This window comes from Schistocerca cancellata, chromosome 6, assembly GCF_023864275.1.
Source record: "Schistocerca cancellata isolate TAMUIC-IGC-003103 chromosome 6, iqSchCanc2.1, whole genome shotgun sequence".
Lineage (NCBI taxonomy): Eukaryota > Metazoa > Arthropoda > Insecta > Orthoptera > Acrididae > Schistocerca > Schistocerca cancellata.
In genome coordinates, this window is record NC_064631.1 from 182,094,397 (window position 1) to 182,118,202 (window position 23,806).

The 23,806-nt window shown below is 40.6% G+C and overlaps 1 protein-coding gene across 1 annotated transcript in view; it reads right to left on the reverse strand.

The window, feature by feature from the left end:
• The window catches only part of LOC126190982 (uncharacterized), a 142,083-nt gene that overhangs the window by 30,097 nt on the left and 88,180 nt on the right, over window positions 1-23,806 (reverse strand). Inside the window, exons 14-15 of the mRNA XM_049931657.1 lie at window positions 11,767-11,903; window positions 4,021-4,074 (exon numbers count right to left, since the gene is read on the reverse strand). Coding sequence (XP_049787614.1) covers window positions 4,021-4,074; window positions 11,767-11,903 — 191 coding nt within the window. The remainder of the gene's footprint in view (window positions 1-4,020; window positions 4,075-11,766; window positions 11,904-23,806) is intronic.

The window sequence follows — 23,806 nt, forward strand, 5'->3', positions numbered from 1 at the left end:
TTGCTATGCGTCAGGCGCTCCGTCCGTATTTATACCGGTACCCTTCCTTTTTCACGCGCTTCGTCTGGTTTGAATCGATTGCTTATATTGCTTTGATCTGATAATTGTCGTTTTCTTTGTTGTAGGTGTTTACGTCACTCCAAGCTGAAAATGCATTACTGTACTGTGTCATGCATTGTTTGTCGCATTCTGATAGTGCGCGTTTACGGCCTGTCGCCGCTCGTGGCATGGCTTGCTTTTGTGTGCGCTACCGCGCTTACAATTAAGAAGAAGAAGAAGTGAGGAATCGTCTCATTAGCGAAACAATGGCAAGAGACTGATATTTGTTGTTACTTACAGTGCTGCTTTCTTTGATAATGATCAACAAGAACAAAAAATAGTAGACTGCGTAAGTTAGAACATGTTCTGAACAAGAGTTAGGCGAAAATTTTTCTGCGTTTGAAAATCTTTGTGGCCGCTTCTTTAGTACATCAAATTGTGCACAGAAATTAGTCATCTTAGATTTAAAAATCTAGTCAGTTGCCGTGCTTCATTTCTGACTGTATCACTATTAGGCATAAGAATAATACGAATATAAGCATGACACGATACGTATATTCTTCCGCGTTTGCTGTTGTCTCACTCTAGTTTCGTAGTTTATTAGGAAGACAGGATTTAAATGAGATAGCAGCAAACACGAAAGAATACATGGCAAAATGTTTATATTCGTATTATTCTTATGGTGAAGAGAATACTGCATGTGATTCACATTTCATCAGGTTCCTATTAGCAACCATCTCTTCTCACAGGTAGGAAAAAATTCAGAACGTAGAGTTGGCCATATTGACAAACATCCCAAACAGTCTTGCCAGTCGGATTTTCGTAGTACATTGAAATTCTGCTACATTCGAAGATGAACAATATGGAATTTGTATTTACTTCGTTGGATAATGTATGAAAATGCAGTGGTCGAAACTCAGGGCGGAGAAAAAAATCTCGTCTTCCACCTTTTTTTTGTTAAAATTTATTAACTGACGCAGAGGTTTTGGCGCGAGTATTTATCTTTGTGCTTACAAAGTATGCCTGTGTAGCGCTACATATATTCGACGGCAGAAGTTAGTTGTGGCGGCACCTACCAACATTTTTGAGAACTTCTGTTTGCTTTGCACACGATTCTAAGCCGCAGGCGGTCTTTTGGATTACAAAAACCGGAAAAAAAGTGCGGCTTAGATTCGAGTAAATACGTTAAGTGAAGATTGAGGCCAGTGGGTTACATGAATGCAGGATATCTTGTAGGGACAGGTTCCAACTATGCAACTCTGAATATCTGGTATTTGGGGGGGGGGGGGAGGAATCCAGTTGGCACAGGCTGTTAAGCAGGCATTACAGTGAAGCATGTCAAGTTGGGTGGAATCTTCAGCGTGCAGGCATGCTTTCAGGGATGACCCTGCCTTTGATGGGATAGGTAATGCCTATGACACAATTGGAATAGATGGTCATGGGAGGATGTATGGGACAGGTCTTGCATATGGGACAGGTCTTGCATGTAGGTCTTATGGGGATTCGAGCCATGAGGCAAGGGGTTGTGAGAATGGATGGAGTAGGGACAGATAACGATATTGTTAAGGTTGCATTGGAGGCAGAATACCACTGTGGAAGGGGTGGAAAGGATAGTGGGGAGGACATTTCTAATTTCAGGGCACAATGAGAGGTAGTCAGATCCCTGGGAGAGAATGTCATTCAGCTGCTATTACTGAAAGCTGCTTTGTGGCCAGGCAGTGGGTATGTGGAAGATGGTAGGTGACTGGTGAGTCAAGGCATGGGAGATCTGTTTCTGGATAAAGTTTGGAGGGTAATTTTTGTCTGTGCATGTCTCAATGAGACCCTTGGAATATTTTGAGAGGGACTGCTCACCACTACAAATGCGACAGCCATGGGTGGCTGGCTGTATGGAAGGGACTTCTTCGTGTGGAATGAGTGGCAGCTGTCAAAATCAAGGTATTGTTGATGGTTGGTAGGTTTGATGTGGCCATCCCTGAGGTGGAGGTCAATATCAAGAGGTGGCTTACTGGGCCGAGGTGGACCAGGTGAAGTGAATCAGGGAGAAGATGTTGAGGTTCTGGAGGAATGTGGATAGAGCATCTTCACCCTTGATCCACATAATGAATATCTCATCAATGAATTTGAAGCAGGTGAGCTGTTTGGGAGTCTGGGTGGTTTGGAAGGTTTCTTCTAGATGGTGCCCATTGTTATATCTAGATTTATTTGTAAGTTGTTAATGGCAAAAGTAAAGAGGATATGTAAAATCAGATTGGCAATTTCCAGAAGACGTTTTGTGTAAAACAACAATTGGCTGATACTGAATATAACTTTAATAAGAGTTAGAAAGACTTTGCTGAAAGTCTTATCTGTCAACTTTGTTGCAACTGTTAGCAAGGAGGTGTTTTATTTTGTTGTTTCTGTAGTAGCTAATTTTAATGAGATGTTTTCTGAATGGGCTGGAAAAAACAAACATGCTTCTTAAGATACTCAAACATATAAAGTATATATTTATCAACAGAAGTAACAAAACTGTGATGCATAATTTCAGTAAAATAATACAGTACACTAATAATAACAATAATGTAGGAAAAGACAGATTGATAGTTACCATAAAGAAGAGATGTTAAGCTGCAGACAAGAACAATTAAGATACTTACACAAAGCTTTCAGCCACAGCCTTCATCAGCAGAAGAGAAACACACATCATTTATACACACAAGCAAGCACACCTTACGCACACATGACTGCCAACTTCAGCAGCTCAGGGCAGAATGTCATTTTGGTCTGAGCTGACAGAGTTGGTGGTCATGTGTGCATGAGGTGTGCTCGCTTGTGTGTGTGAATAGTGTGTGCTTCTCTTCTGCTGATGAAGGATGTGGCAGAAAGCTTTGTGTATGTGTCTCAATTGTTCCTGTGTGCAACTAAAAGTGCCTTCTTTAGAGTAACTAGCACTCTATCTTTTCCTACATTGTTGATACTCCTACATGGAGTCCACTAATAAGCATCTTAAATCCTGTGTAGCATATGTAAGAAGGCAAAAATAATTTTTCACTGCCACTACTCTGAATAATTTTATTTTATTTCATCTGTTATGTAAATGACAACAATATAACCGTTACTTTATTATTAAAATGAATCTTCAAGTTAAAATTAGCCATTCAAATAATATAGTACAGTCACAAATTTGTAACATTATTGAAAGTGTAAGTGAAAATATGGAAGTTTTCAACAATGCAGAAAACAAACATTTTGTAGTCAAATTAATATAATAAAAAACAATAGCAGTAATAGTATTAGTAGTACGAGAAGTAATAGTAATAATATATTTATTTTTATTTCATCTCACAATTTTTAATAAGACTTGCAGCACTGTCATTCAATTCATTTAGTGCTAAGTGATTAACTGAAGCAGATGTAAAGCCCAAAAAGTAACTAATTAGTCCTTCACTCTGAAAAACATTCTACTTAAGCAGGAAAATAAAATACTGTGACTGATGACTGAGTACTACCAATAAAAACATTCATATTAAAGTGGATGCAGTACTTATGCAGAGATCACGAAACTTCTACACAAGTGACTAGCATGTACAGTTGCATCCATACTCTTTGGAAAAATGAAATTGTTGCAAACCAGTGTCAGGAATTGATCATGGTCACTTAGCTGAAAATCATTCTTGTTTTCATTTATATAATTTTAACAATGTAGAAGTGATCAGATGATGTTTCAAGCCTGCCTTACAAGATCAATGGTGAGATCTGCAATTAACAGCTGCAGCACTTAACTTGACTCCACAACAGTAACAGCGAATATTCTTGTACACTAAATCTGTTTTGTTTGACGTGTATTTTGTGACAGATTACAGTTCAGAATCTTTTTTATAAATCTAATTGTGATGGATGTATTACACAAATTACTTATTTGGTGCTGTGGAAAAATATGGAAAACTAAATCTTGATTCTCACTTCACTTAGTGTACATAAGGAATGCGTAAATCTTACCTCTTGAGAAATATACGACTTCATTCACTTGGCGGTCAACTAATGTGCTGGTTACTGCATGAAAAGAAAACAGCCAGTATGAGCATTTCAAACTGATTTTGGAGTATTGTGATAACCAGAAATTAAAAATGTAACCTTTTAGCTAATGAAATACATTAAACACGAATGTATATAACTACTGTGTGCTGGAGTAAATCTAACACAGATGAAGCAAGATCGCTCTCTCTCTCTCTCTCTCTCTCTCTCTCTCTCTCTCTCTCTCTCTCACACACACACACACACAAACACACAAACACACAGTATTCCTTAGATATAAAAGTCACAGCTGCTTAGCTGCTTCCCCCAGCAAGTTATGGTGACATTCTAATGTCTTTTCACTAAAAAGTTGAATGAAGAAAATTACTCGACGAGTTTTTACTTTGAATGCCAACACACAATAACCTGTCCATCTCTAGAATGTTGTTATTAATTTTAGACAAATGATAAATCAACTATCACCAAAGTCGTAAAAGTGAGTTGTAATTGATATAAGTAACATATACATATTACATCTTAACCAAAACTAAATATGTATGCAAACTGGATATAGGCCTAATCTCTTACTATCCCCTCTCTCTATCCCTGTCCTCTCCCTCTTGTCTTTTTCCATCACCACGTCCTCCTGCCCCTTCTCGCTGTCGATATACCCCCCCCCCCCCCCAAATCCTCCCTTTCTCTCTGTCCATCTCATCATTTACACTCTCTAAGTAATCCCCCCCCCCCCCCCCCCCCCGCCAAAAAAAAATCTCCTCTTCCACACTCTCTCTGACCTTGACGCTTGTTTATTGGTATTTCAAACTAAGACTTGATTGGAAGATAAAGTCACTTAAAACGAATGGGAAAATGGATAGTATCATTGATATACTGGACATGAGAGAGAGAGAGAGACATCTCCAGCTGGTGGATCTGTGAGGATATTAGCTTCAATGACAATACTTTGCATAGTTTTTACATGTGAACAGGTGGGATTACAACATTTTGGACCATTCAGATTTCATAGTAGTATTCTAACTGTATGCCAATACGCCATAAAACTACTTTCCTAGTTTCTGTTAAAACAAAAAGCATGGAAGAAAATAAAACAGCACAGTGTTGTGTACAAAATTATTATATAAAATTTATGTATAAAGGGGTAGACTATATTTGAGAGAAAAAAATTATTTAATGGTTCCAACACCCAGCTATCATAGTTAAAACTAACGGTGAAAATGTTAACGAAACAATATATTTTCACAGAAGAACAGAACATTTTCTCTCTCATAGTTGGTTTTAACAAAAACCTATAAAACAAAGATGCTGTGACTTACCAAACAAGAAAGCGCTGGTAAATAGACACAATAAAAACACACAAATACACACACACAAATTTCAAGTTTTCGCAACCCAAGGTTGCTTCATCAGGAAAGAGGGAAGGAGAGGGAAAGACGCAAGGATGTGGGTTTTAAGGGAGAGGGTAAGGAGTCATTCCAATCCCGGGAGCGGAAAGATTTACCTTGGGGGAAAAAAGGACAGGTATACACTCCCACACACACACATATCCATCCGCACATATACAGACACCTGTGTATAACTGTCCTTTTTTCCCCCTAAGGTAAGTCTTTCTGCTCCCGAGATTGGAATTACCCCTTACCCTCTCCCTTAAAACCCACATCCTTTCGTCTTTCCCTCTCCTTCCCTCTTTCCTGATGAAGCAACCTTGGGTTGCGAAAGCTTGAAATTTGTATGTGTGTGTTTTTTATTGTGTCTATCTACCAGCACTTTCTCGTTTGGTAAGTCACAGCATCTTTGTTTTTTATATATATTTTTCCCACATGTAATGTTTCCCTTGTTATATATACAGGGTGTTACAAAAAGGTACAGCCAAAATTTCAGGAAACATTCCTCACACACAAATAAAGAAAAGATGTTATGTGGGCATGTGTCCGGTAACGTTTAATTTCCATGTTAGAGCACATTTTAGTTTCATCAGTATGTACTGTACTTCCTCGATTCACCACCAGTTGGCCCAATAGAAGGAAGGTAATGTTGACTTCGGTGCTTGTGTCGACATGCGACTCATTGCTCTACAGTACTAGCATCAAGCACATCAGTATGTAGCATCAACAGGTTAGTGTTCATCACGAACGTGGTTTTGCTGTCAGTGCAATGTTTACAAATGCGGAGTTGGCAGATGCCCATTTGATGTATGGATTAGCACGGGGCAATAGCCGTGACGCGGTACGTTTGTATCGAGACAGATTTCCAGAACGAAGGTGTCCCGACAGGAAGATGTTTGAAGCAATTAATCGGCGTCTTAGGGAGCACGGAACATTCCAGCCTATGACTCGCGACTGGGGAAGACCTAGAACGACGAGGACACCTGCAATGGACGAGGCAATTCTTCGTGCAGTTGACGATAACCCTAATGTCAGCGCCAGAGAAGTTGCTGCTGTACAAGGTGACTTTGATCACGTCACTGTATGGAGAGTGCTATGAGAGAACCAGTTGTTTCCGTACCATGTACAGCGTGTGCAGGCACTATCAGCAGCTGATTGGCCTCCACGGGTACACTTCTGCGAATGGTTCATCCAACAATGTGTCAATCCTCATTTCAGTGCAAATGTTCTCTTTGCGGATGAGGCTTCATTCCAACGTGATCAAACTGTAAATTTTCACAATCAACATGTGTGGGCTGACGAGAATCCGCACGCAATTGTGCAATCACGTCATCAACACAGATTTTCTGTGAACGTCTGGGCAGGCATTGTTGGTGATGTCTTGATTGGGCCCCATGTTCTTCCACCTATGCTCAATGGAGCACGTTATCATGATTTCATACGGGATACTCTACCTGTGTTGCTAGAACATGTGCCTTTACAAGTACGACACAACATGTGGTTCATACATGATGGAGCTCCTGCACATTTCAGTCGAAGTGTTCGTACGCTACTCAACAACAGATTTGGTGACCGATGGATTGGTAGAGGCAGACTAATTCCATGGCCTCCACACTCTCCTGACCTCAACCCTCTTGACTTTCATTTATGGGGCATTTGAAAGCTCTTGTCTACGCAACCCCGGTACCAAATGTAGAGACTCTTCGTGCTCTTATTGTGGACGGCTGTGATACAATACGCCATTCTCCAGGGCTGCATCAGTGCGACGGAGGGTGGATGCATGTATCCTCGCTAACGGAGGACATTTTGAACATTTCCTGTAACAAAGTGTTTGAAGTCACGCTGGTACGTTCTGTTGCTGTGTGTTTCCATTCCATGATTAATGTGATTTGAAGAGAAGTAATAAAATGAGCTCTAACATGGAAAGTAAGCGTTTCCGGACACATGTCCACATAACATATTTTCTTTCTATGTGTGTGAGGAATGTTTCTTGAAAGTTTGGCCGTACCTTTTTGTAATAAAGGGAAACATTCCACGTGGGAAAAATATATCTAAAAAATTAAGATGATGTAACTTACCAAACGAAAGAGTTGGTATGTTGATAGAGACACTAACAAACACACAAAATTCAAGCTTTCGCAACCCACGGTTGCTTCATCAGGAAAGAGGGAAGGAGAGGCAAAGACGAAAGGATGTGGGATTTAAGGGAGAGGGTAAGGAGTCATTCCAATTCCGGGAGTGGAAAGACTTACCTTAGGGGGAAAAAGGGACAGGTATACACTCGCACACACACACACACACACACACACACACACACACACACACACACACACACACACACACACACACACACACATCCATCCGCACATATACAGACACAAGCAGACATATGTAAAGGCAAAGAGTTTGGGCAGAGATGTCAGTCGGGGAGGAAGTACAGAGGCAAAGATGTTGTTGAATGACAGGTGAGGTATGAGCGGCGGCAACTTGAAATTAGCGGAGGTTGAGGCCTGGTGGGTAACAGGAAGAGAGGATATATTGAAGGGCAAGTTCCCATTTCCGGAGTTCTGATAGGTTGGTGTTAGCGGGAAGTATCCAGATAAAAATTTGAGGAAAATGGCTAAGCACTTTTCAAGAGTTTTGCTAACAATGAATCCCTGCTGTATGTGTGTGTGCGCATGCTCATGTGTACTAATGAGCCAGTTGATTATAACCACCTACTTAACAGCCAGTATGTCCACCTTTGACACAGATAACAGTGGTCATGCATTGAGACTTGGAAACAATGATGTCCTGTAAGGTCACTGGAAGGAGCTGACATCACATCTGCACATGCAAGTCACAAATATGCATGAATTGTGGGTGGGGGGCGACGAGCTCTGACACCATGTTTGTTCAATTACACCCCAAATGTGTTCAATTGGGTTTAGATCTGGCGAGTTGGGGGACCAGCACATGAATTGGAAATTGCCACTGTCTCTCCCGAACCACTCCAGCACACTCGTGGCCTTATGACATGGCGCATTATGTTTTTTAAAAATGCCACTGACGTCACGAAACATTATTGTCATGAAGGCATGTACGTGGTCTACAACCACTGTATGGTACTCCTCGGCCATCCTGTGTCTTGCATGAGCTCCATTGGACCCATGGAAGCCCATATGAATGTTTCCCAGAGCATAATGAAGCCAGCTTGTCTCCATCCCCCAGCACAGGTGTCCAGCAGCTGTTCACCTAGCAGATGATGGATTCATGCCCCTCCCGTCGGCATGATGAAGGTATTGGAGTACACCAAACAATGCTAAGCTCTGCTACTGCACCAAAGTCCAGTGCCAATGGTCAAGAGCCCATTTCAGTTGTAGTTGTCAGTGTCATTGTGTTAACCCTGGCACATGCATAGGTCATTGGCTGCAGAGGCCTGTCGTTAGAAGTGTTATGGGCTTTGTGTGTTCAGACACACTTGTACACTGCCCAGCATTAAAGTCTGACACACTCACCATAGCACTCCTTGAACACCCGACATGTCATGCAGTTTCTGAAATGCTCGTGCCAAGCCTCCAAGCCATCAAAATCTGCCTTCGGTCAAATTCAGATGGATCATGTGCCTTCCCCATTCTACACACGGACAGCGTGCTCACTGATACTACATGTACTGTGCATATGTATGACTAGCAGTTATTCCTTGCCAGGTGATGCTGCTACTGCCTGGATGGGCTATATCGATAGCAGATCAATGGTCATAATGTTCTGGATGATCAGTGTAATGTCTGAGGAATCATCACTGATGCTTTACCTATAAAGGGAAATATATCTGGTGGCAAACTACCTTCATTTGTAGTAGTTTAAGACAGGAAAAGCCAAAATAATAGTTGTTACATGAGAATCCATTTTCCATATAGACAAATGGCACATTACAAGGTTGCTGAATAAGAAGTTCAATCTTCTCCCCTACACATTCATGCAGGTGCCAACACTGGGAATCTACTCTACCACAGGCACACGAAACAAAAGTATTCTGCCATTCCAGAAAGAGTGCACAATATCCAGTACGCCCTCCTGAGCATTGAATTTCTTGTCAACTTTCTTCAGGTGCTTCCCTGCCAGACAGAAGGAGTTTGTCTGCAAATTGATTACTGCTATATAGTAACGAGGCCTACAAGGGAGCAGAGTCAGAGAACATGTAAATGGAGAATAAACCAGTATCATGCTGAAACACTGCAGATCTCCTACATCAAGACAAAAATGTCAGTCATATGGTGTAACAAGACTGTACATGAGACCATGTGGTACAAGTACCAAAAGCACACTATGTACATTGGGAGTTGGAAATAGTAGGAATGCTGGGTTCTGTGAGACACGAAAATACCCAGATAATGAGTTTAATGGAAAATGGACAGGTGGCACCAGAAACCTTGCTGTGTCAACAAGGATGCATGCAGTATAAGACTCTAATGGAAGCAAAAGTTCGGAGTATTATTTTATTCAGCAGTGGGTGTCATAATGAATTACTATTATGATAACTGTGAAATGTCAAAATCATAACTATGGTTATTGCATACCATACTACTCCCTAATGTTGTTACTGTTTTCTCATTCCCCAACATAATGTCCATTGCTCATTAATCATAAATGATACTTCATGTCAATTTATGAATGTTACTACAGTGGGAGATACCATCTGTTACACCCAAATTTCTGGAAACCTATTATATTCTGTGGTACTGTAATATAAGGTCACTCTACTTGAGTTTAACAATTCTTGCAAAGTAAATTGCAGTCAGGATTATTTTAACAAGTATTTTCAAACTGACACCATTAGAAATAATACATGAGGTGAAGTCAATAACTGAAACAAAATATTCTAAATTCTTAGGTGTTTATGTTAATAAGAACCTAAACAGTAAGTCAAATGTTACAAAATTTCTTAATATCTCAGTCATTAATGAATGACTCATGGCATCATATTCTGGGGTAACTCATCATTGTGGGAAAAAGTGTTTGTTGCAAAGAAGGGTGTTAATAAGGAAAATATCTGGTGTGAACTCTAGAATTTCTTGCAGACAGTTGTTTCAAGAGCATACTGATACTCCCACAGCACACGTACTCTCTAATGAAATTTGCAGTGAACAATAAAATGAGAAATGATTTATACTCTTCATCGCTCAAACTTAGTGTGGCACAAAAAGGAGTGAGGTATTCAGCCAACTATTTCTACTACCCAGAAGAATTTATGAATGTGTACTGCTAATGCTAGTGTATTTTGTGTGTGTGTGTGTGTGTGTGTGTGTGTGTGTGAGAGAGAGAGAGAGAGAGAGAGAGAGAGAGAGAGAGAGAGAGAGAGAGAGAGAGAGAGTGCATTACCAAAACAAGAAATCATCATCATCTTGTACAGTTTACAGCCTCTAGCTGGGTCTGTATGGAACATAGGCCTCTCCCTTGTCTTCTGTCTTGCCACCATCTCTATGCCTTCACCTTGGTCCAGTTTTCTTCTTTCTTCTGGACACATTCCTCTACTCCTTTCAGCCATCTGTCTCTCTGTCTTCCTATTGGTCTCTTTCCTTCCAGTTTCATCTCGTATATCCTCCTGGGTATCCTCTTCTCCTCCATTCCCTTAATGTGTCCATACCATCTCAGCTTTGATTTCTCTATCCCCTGTTATGGTTCCATCTTCATTAACTCTCTGATCCTCTCATTTCTTAACCTGTCTATCTTTGTCACTTCAATACTGTTTCTCAAGAATTTCATCTCACTAGCTTGTACTTTGCTTTTCTCTCTTCCTTTCATAACCCAGGTTTCTAATGCATACGTCTTCGCAGCAGTCCCTGGCACACACAGTCCCCATTGTACCTCGCTCCTACAGACAATCCCCTACTTCATGCTGTTGCCCATCTCCCAATATTGGATGGGGGTTTTGACTTAAGGGAGATGAAAACAAGAAATAAGGTTTGTTATTTAAAGCAGATTCAGAAGGATGTAGGTTGCAGTAGGTACTGGGAGACGAAACAGCTTGCACAGGATAGAGTAGCATGGAGAGCTGCATCAAACCAGTCTCTGGACTGTAGACCACAACAACAACAACAACAACAACAACAACAATAATTTAACTTTCTCCAAAGGCTTGTGTATTTTTTTCCTTAACAGTCCCCTTGCATCTAAATATAAAAAAAAACTGATGAGAATATAAAAACTTGTTAACTTCAAACAATGTTATTTATTTCCTTTAGGTTCTATAAGTATTGTAACAGCAACATTGTGAAACTTAATCTGAATGTTTGCAATCATGATTTTCATAATAATATTTTAAGAAATCACTTCAACTGTTTTTACTTACAACTGCCATGGCATAGTTTGTCCATCAAGAAGATATGCTGTGATGTGTTTGCAAGTAAAGCAATAATGGCAGCTACAACATCTGCCTGAGGGCAGGAAAACACTACATCGCGGATGATCTCCAGCACTATCTGTAACCTGACATATGACAGCTGCATTAGTCATACAACAATATAAAGAAAGCAAATACCATCAAAAAGATAATCATGAATACATTCATTGTACATCATTGCACAATAGGTGTGAAGTGGAGTTTTCACTATTAGGTAATTACCATTCTATTGACTAATCAGGAGTATGTAGATGTACACACACACACACACACACACACACACACACACACACACACACACACACACACACACACAGAGAGAGAGAGAGAGAGAGAGAGAGAGAGAGAGAGAGAGAGAGAGAGAGAGAGAGAATATTTATAACTCTGTTTTTCTTAAAACTGGAGAAAGCAGCCTACTATAAACCTAAAAACAATTAATACATTAATCCAATTAATGGTGTGGTGCACTGACTACGGCTCCAGTTAGATATGAAGGAGGAGCTGGGTTCTAATACCAAATGGGCCACTCTGATTATAGTTTTCTGTTAGTTTCTTAAATATCTTCTGGACAATAATCGGACAGTTCCTTCAGCAAGTACTTGGCCAATTACTCCCCTGTACTCTGTAATCAAAATAGTATTCTCTCACTGAAGCACTTAACACTGGTATAACATTAAACTCTAAGCTTCGTTCTTCTCAGTAATAAATTCAATATGAACATTTAACAACATGTTATAGAATTTTAATGGAGAAATCTTCCTTTCTGGAGTGGCAAGTTTCTTACCAATGCTGTTGGTTGCCACTACATACCCCCTTTGCAGGTACTTTCACATTTTGTGCTGGGCATTTATATTTTTGCCATGCAGTGCACAGATTATGTGCTTCTCTTTAGTTTTTAAGCCACATGGATACAGGAAAGAGAAAACCAAGAAACATCAGCTAGAAATACTCTTGAGGAAAATTGTTGCGTTCATATTTACAAAGCATCAACACTAACTGAATGTACCAAAGTGTACTGTACCTGATATCCTACAAAGTAAGGAATAACAGAATCAAACTAATAAGAACTGATATCAAAATGCTGTCAGTGGTGGTAATGCCAGAAGCTACCAACAAAAGTGGTGCTCTTTATGATGAGATCACATCCCTGTTTATGAAGCTGGCACCACTGGTTCAAGACTCTAATTGCACATGAAAAGCACTCAATCTCCATATATTATCTTTGTGTACTACTTCCTGCTGCAACACATTCAGCAAAATCAAGCTAGACAAGTCACACAGAGCCCAGTCAGCAGGTCTTATCATTCAAGATAGCTTGCAGATCAAGTCACAGCACCTTGCTGCTTACGACAAACTGTCTTCCTTATGCTCATAGTGTCAACCACTAGCACACACACCTACAGTAACAAAGGATTTTGCCACACTTCTGAACAGGTACCGGATGCCACTATCAGTGGTAGTCAAACAAGGACTGTATTTTGAGAATTATATTTAGCTAAATGTTTATTTAAAAAGAAAGATGATGAGACTTACCAAACAAAAGCGCTGTGAGTCCAGATCATGAAAATGTCATCAATGTGAAGAAGAACTCCAGAATTTCCTCTCCAACCTCAACACCTTTGGTTCCATCAGATTCACCTGGTCCTACTCTAAATCCCATGCCACTTTCCTTGACGTTGACCTCCACCTGTCCAATGGCCAGCTTCACACGTCCGTCCACATCAAACCCACCAACAAGCAACAGTACCTCCATTATGACAGCTGCCACCCATTCCACATCAAACGGTCCCTTCCCTACAGCCTAGGTCTTCGTGGCAAACGAATCTGCTCCAGTCCGGAATCCTTGAACCATTACACCAACAACCTGAAAACAGCTTTTGCGTCCCGTAACTACCCTCCCGACCTGGTACAGAAGCAAATAACCAGAGCCACTTCCTCATCTCCTCAAACCCGGAACCTTCCACAGAAGAACCCCAAAAGTGCCCCACTTGTGACAGGATACTTTCCGGGACTGGATCAGATTCTGAATGTGGCTCTCCAGCAGGGATACGACTTACTCAAATCCTGCCCTGAAATGAGATCCATCCTTCATGAAATCCTCCCCACTCCACCAAGAGTGTCTTTCCGCCGTCCACCTAACCTTCGTAACCTCTTAGTTCATCCCTATGAAATCCCCAAACCACCTTCCCATGCACCCTCCCACCACCACCTATTCCAGTCCTGTAACCCGGAAGGTGTACACGATCAAAGGCAGAGCCACGTGTGAAAGCACCCATGTGATTTACCAACTGACCTGCCTACACTGTGAAGCGTTCTATGTGGGAATGACCAGCAACAAACTGTCCATTCGCATAAATGGACACAGGCAGACAGTGTTTGTTGGTAATGAGGATCACCCTGTGGCTAAACATGCCTTGGTGCACGGCCAGCACATCTTGGCACAGTGTTACACCGTCCGGGTTATCTGGATACTTCCCACTAACACCAACCTGTCAGAACTCCGGAGATGGGAACTTGCCCTTCAGCATATCCTCTCTTCTCGCTATCCGCCAGGCCTCAATCTCCGCTAATTTCTAATTTCAATCTGCCGCCGCTCATACCTCACCTGTCTTTCAACATCATCTTTGCCTCTGTACTTCCGTCCCGACTGACATCTCTGCCCAAACTCTTTGCCTTTACAAATGTCTGCTTGTGTCTGTGTATATGCGGATGGATATGTGTGTGTGTGAGAGTGTATACCTGTCCTTTTTTCCCCCTAAGGTAAGTCTTTCCGCTCCCGGGATTGGAATGACTCCTTACCCTCTCCCTTAAAACCCATATCCTTTTGTCTTTCCTTCTCCTTCCCTCTTTCCTGACGAGGCAACCGTTGGTTGCGAAAGCTAGAATTTTGTGTGTATGTTTGTGTTTGTTTGTGTGTCTATCGACCTGCCAGCGCTTTTGTTTGGTAAGTCTCATCATCTTTCTTTTTAAATATATTTTTCCCACGTGGAATGTTTCCCTCTATTATATTCATAGCTAAATGTTTAGACATTCTCTCTCTTACAAGGTTGGTTTGGTAAGACTGGTAAATTTCCATGAAAGAATGTGGCATTTCTGTTGTGCCTATATGGTTGGTAACCTTAATTACACCAAGGATCATATCAACAATGTACAGCATACAGTTCATTGTTGACTGATGTCCGAAATGGTCAGTGCGTCAACTGTGATTGAAAATGGAGAAAACTGAGTTTTGGGCTGCAATTAAACATTTTTATGGAAGGGTTGCACAGTCGCTCAAATAAAACAAAATTGGATGAAGTTCACACAGACTCTGCACCATCATTGAAGAATTTTTTTTTTTGATATATAAATGAAAAGCACCAGTTTGCTATTGTTCTAGTTTTATTGTGTTAACCGGTTTTCGGCCTACAAGGCCATCTTCAGACATTTACTGAGTATTGTCATCAAAGAAGTTACAATGTTCGTAAACAACATTGGAAGAGAAGTTACATGTCTAGATTGAAGCAAAGACATACAGTAAGTAACATCTTTGACAGTGTGGTGGTAATGCATTGAAAAAGTAAGAAATTGAACAGAAAATAAATAAAAATGGAGTAGACAGGAAAAAACTTTAATATAAAATAGGAACAGCATGTCTACATAACAGTTTCTATTAATAAACAAAAGTAATAAAATAAAATAAGTCCTTGACAAGGCTACTCCAGGAGGTATAAAACATGGAGAGTGACACACACACCAATTAAAAGAAGACATAATTATCAATGTAACTACAGAATACATAAGCAACTTAAGCAATATCAATAAGATAAATAGAAATGCAGGAAAATGGAGGAGTTGGAGGGAACATACAGTAAATGCAATCTTTGAGAGTGTGGTGGTACTGCGCTTTTAAAAGGTAAAAAAGGCTGAACAATACACAAATACAAAAGGAGCAAACAGGAAAACATTAACATTGTATTCAAAACAGTAATACAAGCACCAGTTTTAAAAAAAAAACCTTTGAGTACAAATATCAAATGCTGGTTTAGATATGTGGATGATGTCCTGAGTATGTGGACTGGCACTACAAGACAACTCAAGAAATTTTTTGAAAAACCAAAACAGTCAACATAAAAATATTCAGTTCACAATGGAGATTGGCAACAAATTCATAAATTTCTTAGATCTCATCACTGACATCAGTACACACACACACACACACACACACACACACACACATTATTTCAAAATTTATAGAAAAACTACAACTATAGACACAGTAATACCTTCTTGATCACAACACCCCATAGCTCACAAACATGCACATTTCCACTCAATGGTGCATTTTCTGACATCTATACCCAAGTGCAGATATGATTTCAAAGCAAAGTTAGACACAATAAAATTTATGGCCACAGCCAATGGCTACAGTTCAGTTCTTAATGACCACATCTTGCATAGGAAACAAAAACGGAAAATTATACCCCTCCTCTATGCCCCATTTGCTTCCCATCCACTATCTGCAAGAAATGGTGTACACTACCATATCTAGGAGAGGTTTCACAGATTGTAGCCAAAGCACTAAAAGCCCCTGCAAGTATAGGCTTTGCTACTATGTTTAGAACACGACAGCCCAGTGTATTTTCAATAGCGAAGATAAGATCCAGTTATCAGCTTACAGTGGGGTATACAAAATTACCTGTTCTGATAGAGACAAATTTTACATTGGTCAGTAAGGCAGAGACATAGCAACTAAGCTGGCTGAACATGAACGCAGCTGGAGGTTGCAGAATTCTGACTCCGCATTTGCTGAGCATGTAATGAGAGGGGATCACAACTACCAGCCAGTGTCCCATGTACTTCACTTAGCAAACAAAGGCCATAAACTCAACCTGCTGGAAGGCCTGGAAATTTACAAACATCTAGCCCTCAGTCCAGATCTAATACTAAATGACCAGACACAGTTCAACACTTCCTCTCTCCTAAACTTCATATAATCATCTCTGTTGTTCATTGCTTCACACACTGTCTCTTCCTACATAATCCCATTTTCCTGTATTCATTAAGTTCTTTTATTTTATTGAAGTTGTCTATGTATTCCATATAGACTGTAGTTTCAATTGTTAAGGCTTTCTTTTAACCGTTACCTGTATTACTGCCCATGTTTAATACCTCTTGTAGTTGTCTCATCAAATATTGTTTATATTTTACATGGTTCATTTATTGAATGCAAACTGTTACACAGCCACAATTTTGAATATAATGTTAATGTTTTCCTGTTTGCTCCTTTTGTATTTGTGTACTGTTCAGCCTTTTAACCTTTTGAAAGTGCAGTACTGCCACACTCTCAAAGATTGCATTTACTGTGTGTTCCCTCAAACTCCTCCATTTTCCTGCATTTCTATTTATCTTACTGATATTGCTTAAGTTCCTTATGTATTCTGTAGTTACATTGATAATTGTTTATTGTTTTAATTGGTTTGTGTATCACTCTCCATGTTTCATACCTCCTGAAGTACCCTGGTCAAGGACTAATTTTATTTTATTTTATTATTTTTGTTTTTTAATAAAAACTGTTATGTAGGCATGCTGTTCCTATTTTGTGTCAAAGTTTTTCCTGTCTCCTTCATTTTTATTTATTTACAGTCCAATTTTTTACTTTTTCAATGCATTACCACCACACTGTCAAAGATGCTCCTAACTGTACGTCTTTGCTTCAATCTAGATGCATAACTTTTCTTCCAATGTTGCTTACGAACATTGTAACTTCTTTGATGACAAAACTCAGTAAATGTCTGAAGATGGCCTTGTAGGCCAAGAACCGGTTAACAAAATAAAAGTAATACTGTAGAACAAAAGTAAACTGGTGCTTTTCATTTATTATAATGTTGTTCTACCAAGAAATGATGGAAGATTCAGTTAACATTTATTTTTGGATTAATGAATTTAAACATGATTGGACAAGCGCCGAAGATGAAGCGTGCACTGGCTGTCCAAATTGAGGTCACCACAAAGCAAACCGTTGAAAAAATCCATGAATTGGTGGCACAAGACCGCTGATAAAAATCCATGAGATTGCTGAGACTGTAGGCATGTCAACTGAGTGAGTGCATAATATTCTGCACCGAGACTTGGCAAGGAAGAAGATGTGTGTGAGGCGGGTGCTGCGATTGCTCACAGTCGACAAATTGTGCATCTGGCACAACTTTTCAACACAATGTCAGGCAATGCTTAATGACAGTCCACAAGACATTTTATGCCAACTGGTGACCACTGATGACACTTGGATCCATGATTACTTACCAGATTCAAAACTGCAATCAAAACAATGGACAATGGCTGGTGAAAGTGCACCAAAGAAGGCAAAGACGCATTTTGTCAGCTGATTAGGTGATGACCACTGTTTTTGGGATTCTCAAGGTATAATCTTCAAACATTATTTGGAAAGAGGCAGAACCATAACTGGACACTGTTATGCTTCATTGCTGGATCATTTGAAACTTGTGTTGCCTGAAAGGAGACCAAGGTTGGTGTGCAAAAAAGTGCTCTTTCACCAGCATAAAGCACCATCCCACACATCAGCAATAACAATGGCAAAAGTTCATGAAATGGGCTTCAAACTCATTCCTCATCCATGCTATTCACCAGAGTGAGCCCCACAGGACTTCTTCCTGTTCCATAACTGAAATTTTGACTTGCTGGGAAGAAATTTTCATCAAATGAGGAAGCAATAGTTGCAGTCAATGAATATTTTGCAGGGTTTGACAGAATCTATTTCCCCAATGGGATGAAAAAGCTGTAGGAATGCTGGACCAAGCATATATCCTACAAAGGAGACTATGTTGGAAAGTAAGGTGAGTTACTTATGAAACATTTTTTCTTGCATTTTCACCAGACCTACCAGATCACACTCTTATATAATAGCCAGTGTTTCTGGACACTGCCACGGCCACTTAAATACAGGGCTATTACAAATGATTGAAGCGATTTCATAAATTCACTGTAGCTACATTCATTGACATATGGTCACGACACACTACAGATACGTAGAAAAACTCATAAAGTCTTGTTCGGCTGAAGCTGCACTTCATGTTTCTGCCGTCAGAGCGCTCGAGAGCGCAGTGAGACAAAATGGCGACAGGAGCCGAGAAAGCGTATGTCGTGCTTGAAATGCACTCACATCAGTCAGTCATAACAGTGCAACGACACTTCAGGACGAAGTTCAACAAAGATCCACCAACTGCTAACTCCATTCAGCGATGGTATGCGCAGTTTAAAGCTTCTGGATGCCTCTGTAATGGGAAATCAACGGGTCGGCCTGCAGTGAGCGAAGAAACGGTTGAACGCGTGCGGGCAAGTTTCACGCGTAGCCCGCGGAAAATTGGCTCATGCCACAACTGGAGACCGACAGCGCCGACTTCATCTATCAACAGGATGGTGCTCCACCGCACTTCCATCATGATGTTCGGCATTTCTTAAACAGGAGATTGGAAAACCGATGGATCGGTCGTGGTGGAGATCATGATCAGCAATTCATTTCATGGCCTCCACGCTCTCCCGACTTAACCCCATGTGATTTCTTTCTGTGGGGTTATGTGAAAGATTCAGTGTTTAAAACTCCTCTACCAAGAAACGTGCCAGAACTGTGAGCTTGCATCAACGATGCTTTCGAACTCATTGATGGGGACATGCTGCGCCGAGTGTGGGAGGAACTTGATTATCGGTTTGATGTCTGCCGAATCACTAAAGGGCCACATATCGAACATTTGTGAATGCCTAAAAAAACTTTTTGAGTTTTTGTACGTGTGCGCAAAGTATTTTGAAAATATCTCAAATAATAAAGTTATTGTAGAGCTGTGAAATCGCTTCAATCATTTGTAATAACCCTGTACAGCATTTTTCCCACAGTAATGTGAATCAAAATTATGAACCTACAAACTGCAATTAATATTCCCGTCACAAAATACAACAGAAATTGGAGACAGGACTCCTGAGGTAATGTCGCGACCTCAATACAGAATTTTTGATGCTCTGACAATAGTAACTGCAACAACCATAGTAACAGATACAGTTGAATCAGGTACTGGAATGATTTCTGCTCCCATGGCAGAATCTGATATACTTGCACTTTTACAAAAAGTTACACTCAGTGACCACAGTTCCAATATTGTTCAGTTCTCTCTAAGGAACGGTGTACACATACTTTGAGACTTAGGTGCATTTTATGTCTGCCAGGGCAGTTTGTTTCCACACAACCGAGAAGCCACAGCAGTCTTAAGTCTAATGGATACAGGATTGAAAAGTCTCAGCAAACACTGTAAATTTACATGGCACCTAAGCAAGATGTTACTAATCATATGCAAATAATATGATCTGAAAGATTGTCATTCAAAATGTAGCATATAAGACTCTGTGTTCTAGGACATCCAAAAAATATTACTACGTCTGTGGAGAACGTATTAGTTATGCCACAGGAAAGTTGTTCCGGACCACCTGGCCAGGAAATGTTTGCTTTTCCAAGGATATCTGCTTGTCTGGAGAACTACTACTCCTCACTGTAGACACCGCACCTCACAGGTGGAAAGGTGGTAGAGGAGGGACATTTTGATATGGAACAGACAACAGTTATCAAAATGGAAGTAGTTTGTGGTTGAGGCATTTTATATGGACATAGGTTTTTATAGAGCCATCAGAAAGATAGTCATCACATCCAGGAAGGTAGCACACTGAGCTGGAAAGGCCAAGGTGAAGCAGGTTTGGGAAGAGGCAATGAAGTTCTGGAAGCAAAATCAAGGGCTGTTATAGCTGTAGGTCCCTATCCGTTGTTAACAAGGGAACCTCCCCATCGCACCCCCCCTCAGATTTAGTTATAAGTTGGCACACCTTGAAAAACTGAACACAAATCAATCGAGAAAACAGGAAGTTGTGTGGAACTATGAAAAAAATAAGCAAAATATACAAACTGAGTAGTCCATGCCCAAGATAGGCAACATCAAGGATAGTGTGAACTCAGGAGCGCTGTGGTCCTGTGGTTAGCGTGAGCAGCTGCGGAACGAGAGGTCCTTGGTTCAAGTCTTCCCTCGAGTGAAAAGTTTACTTTCTTTATTTTCGCAAAGTTATGATCTGTCTGTTCGTTCATTGACGTCTCTGTTCACTGTAATAAGTTTAGTGTCTATGTTCTGCGACCGCACAGTGCGATTAATAGACGAAAGGACGTGCCTCTCCAATGGGAACCGAAAACATTTGATCGCAAGGCCATAGGTCAATCGATTCCTCCACAGGAAAACACGTCTGATATATTCTATACGACACTGATGACGGCATGTGCGTCACATGACAGGAATATGTTGTCGACCCACCTAACTTGTACACTTGGCGAATGGGTAAAAAGATTCTTCTACCTTGCCCGATTTAGGTTTTCTTGTGGATGTGATAATCACTCCAAAAAAAGCAATGAAAACATAAGAGTTTGTCACATAAACTGCAACAAATGAATGCAACAGTTTCACAGTCGCACAGTTTTCCTTGTGCTCTGTCAAAACATATGTTTTTAACGTTTTCAAATTTTTCCGTGTGTAGACCGTCAAATCCTGCATATGTCCAAGCAAATCTGAACATATCCTGGAATTTTGGAGAGCGAAGTTGATTATGTGAGAGTGCCTGAACTTTGATAATTGTCTGAAAATAAAAAAAAAATAAACTTTTCATTCGAGGGAAGACTTGAACCAAGGACCTCTCATTCCGCAGCTGATCACGCTACCCACGGCGCTCCTGAGCGAACACTATCCTTGATGTTGCCTATTTTGCACATGGACTACTCAGTTTGTATATTTTGCTTATTTTTTTCATGGTTCCACACAACTTCTTCCTGTTTTCTCGATTGATCTGTGTTCAGTTTTTCAAGGCCTATCCACTGTGCCAACTTATAACTAAATCTGAGGGGGGTGCGATGGGGAGGTTCCCTTGTAAGTAAATTCTCAACTACCCAGATCTCGCACACCACCAAACCAATGGCTTTAACAGCATCCATGCTATTTTGATCCTCCTCTCCAGTACTGGTTCTTCTGAACTGTGCAGGTGGGATCTGTCTGTCATGCACACCCTTGGTTCCCTCAATGCCTAAACTGCTGCTAGACAACATCTTCAGCCTGCCCCCTCCCTTCCACTCTACTGCCAATTTTTACCCAATTTATATCTTATAATGACATTGGAGACAATCACCTTACCTCATTCCACTCATCACATTTGTAATTTTTACCATGGTTGAGAGCCGTATGTCCTGCCTGTCAATGCTTACCCACCCCATTCTTTCCCTGTCTGTGTCTACCATGTCATCTCCTCTCCCATCTGTTCACTAGGTAACTTCCCAAAAACATTCATTGTTGCTACAGATGTGGATGTGAAAACTGCAAAAGACGGAGACACTCGCTAGGACACAACATTTCCTCGTATTTGATTGTTATTATATCCAATAATTTAACAAAAATACCCTATATCTGCAAACACACACACTTAAAATGTCCATATAGCTATTCCATTTACTACTATAAAATATCAGTGTTCACACCACAAACCATTTATGGCATACTGTTGTAACATAATTAATGTATGGCAATGTTTATGTGCTTAAAAATAATCACAAACTGAACTTCTCTGGAATTTCTTTGTGTGTTCATTTTAGCAACTGGTAAGCCTGGCATGCTTTTCAAATGGCAAAGGATATATATACTCGGCCTGACTTAAGTATTTACAAAAAAAATTTCTCGTATTTAGAGCTGCATACAATGATCCCTTTCTAGAAACAGCTCAAAGTTACCTTATTACAGAATCATCACATTTCTGTTTACTCATTTATCTGAAGTTCTGTTTTTCAGTGATTCAAACATAACAAATTTAGAAGGCTATTGCATACCAACAGCCTATAATATAAGGATGATTGTACATTCTTCTATTATGTCATAATGCCATTAGAATAACAGTGGATGAAACTGCGTAAATTATACTAACTAATAAAATAGAGAATATTATATGGAGATGGTAATCATTATTTTTGTTTTGTTTTAGGGCACAAAAACAACTGGAGTCATATGCCTCCAAGTCAAAACCGTAGAAGACAGAGATGAGTTAAAAAATGACTTTACATGAATCCCAACTGACATATAGAAGACAGCTGAAAACAGGCACATGGAAGAAGGGCTACAAAAGACACCACTCCCAGCGGGAGGGCCGAGAGGAGGTCGTCCAAACTGCTGGGAGAGGCTTAAGAAGCCGGAGCTTATTCCCGTGAAGGGAGGACCATTGGCGATGCCAAAGGGCAACACAGAGATCACTGGAGGGAATATAAGTACTTGTGGGCTGAGGTATGAGGACTGCAGCTTTGGGAGCAGCGTCAGCAGTCTCGTTTCCTGGCAGACCGACATGACCAGGAACCCACCGAAACATCACAGTGGTTCCACCACGAGTGAGCAGTTGACAGTTTTCCTGGACCCGCTCCACCTAAGGGATGGGCAGTGTACAGCGCACAGGGACTGTGAAGAGCACTGAATGAGTCTGAGCACAGGACACGATTAAAAAGGCTGTGTCGTCAGATGTACTCTGTGGCCTAATACAAGGTAAAGAGCTTGGCTGTAAATACTGAGGAATGTGCTGGAAGCCGATATCTAAAGACACGGGTGCCAATGACAAAGGCACGGCGACCGGTGACCCCACGGTCAGTCTGAGAGCAATCAGTCTATACAAAGATAGAATTGCGAAGATCCATATGAAGGTTGTGAAACTGTAGGTGATAGACCGAAGATAGAGTAGTGTTCTTAGGAAGTGAATGAAGGCCAAGGTTAACATGGGCCGTTTCACGAAGCCAAGGTGGCGAAGGGTTCACATCCATCGGGAAAGCTGCAGGTAGTGCGAAGTTAAACCGCTGTATCAAGTACTGAAAGTGGACTCTGGGAGGTAACAGAGAAGAAGGACGAGCCCCATACTGACAATCAAACAAATCATCAAAGAAGGAGGC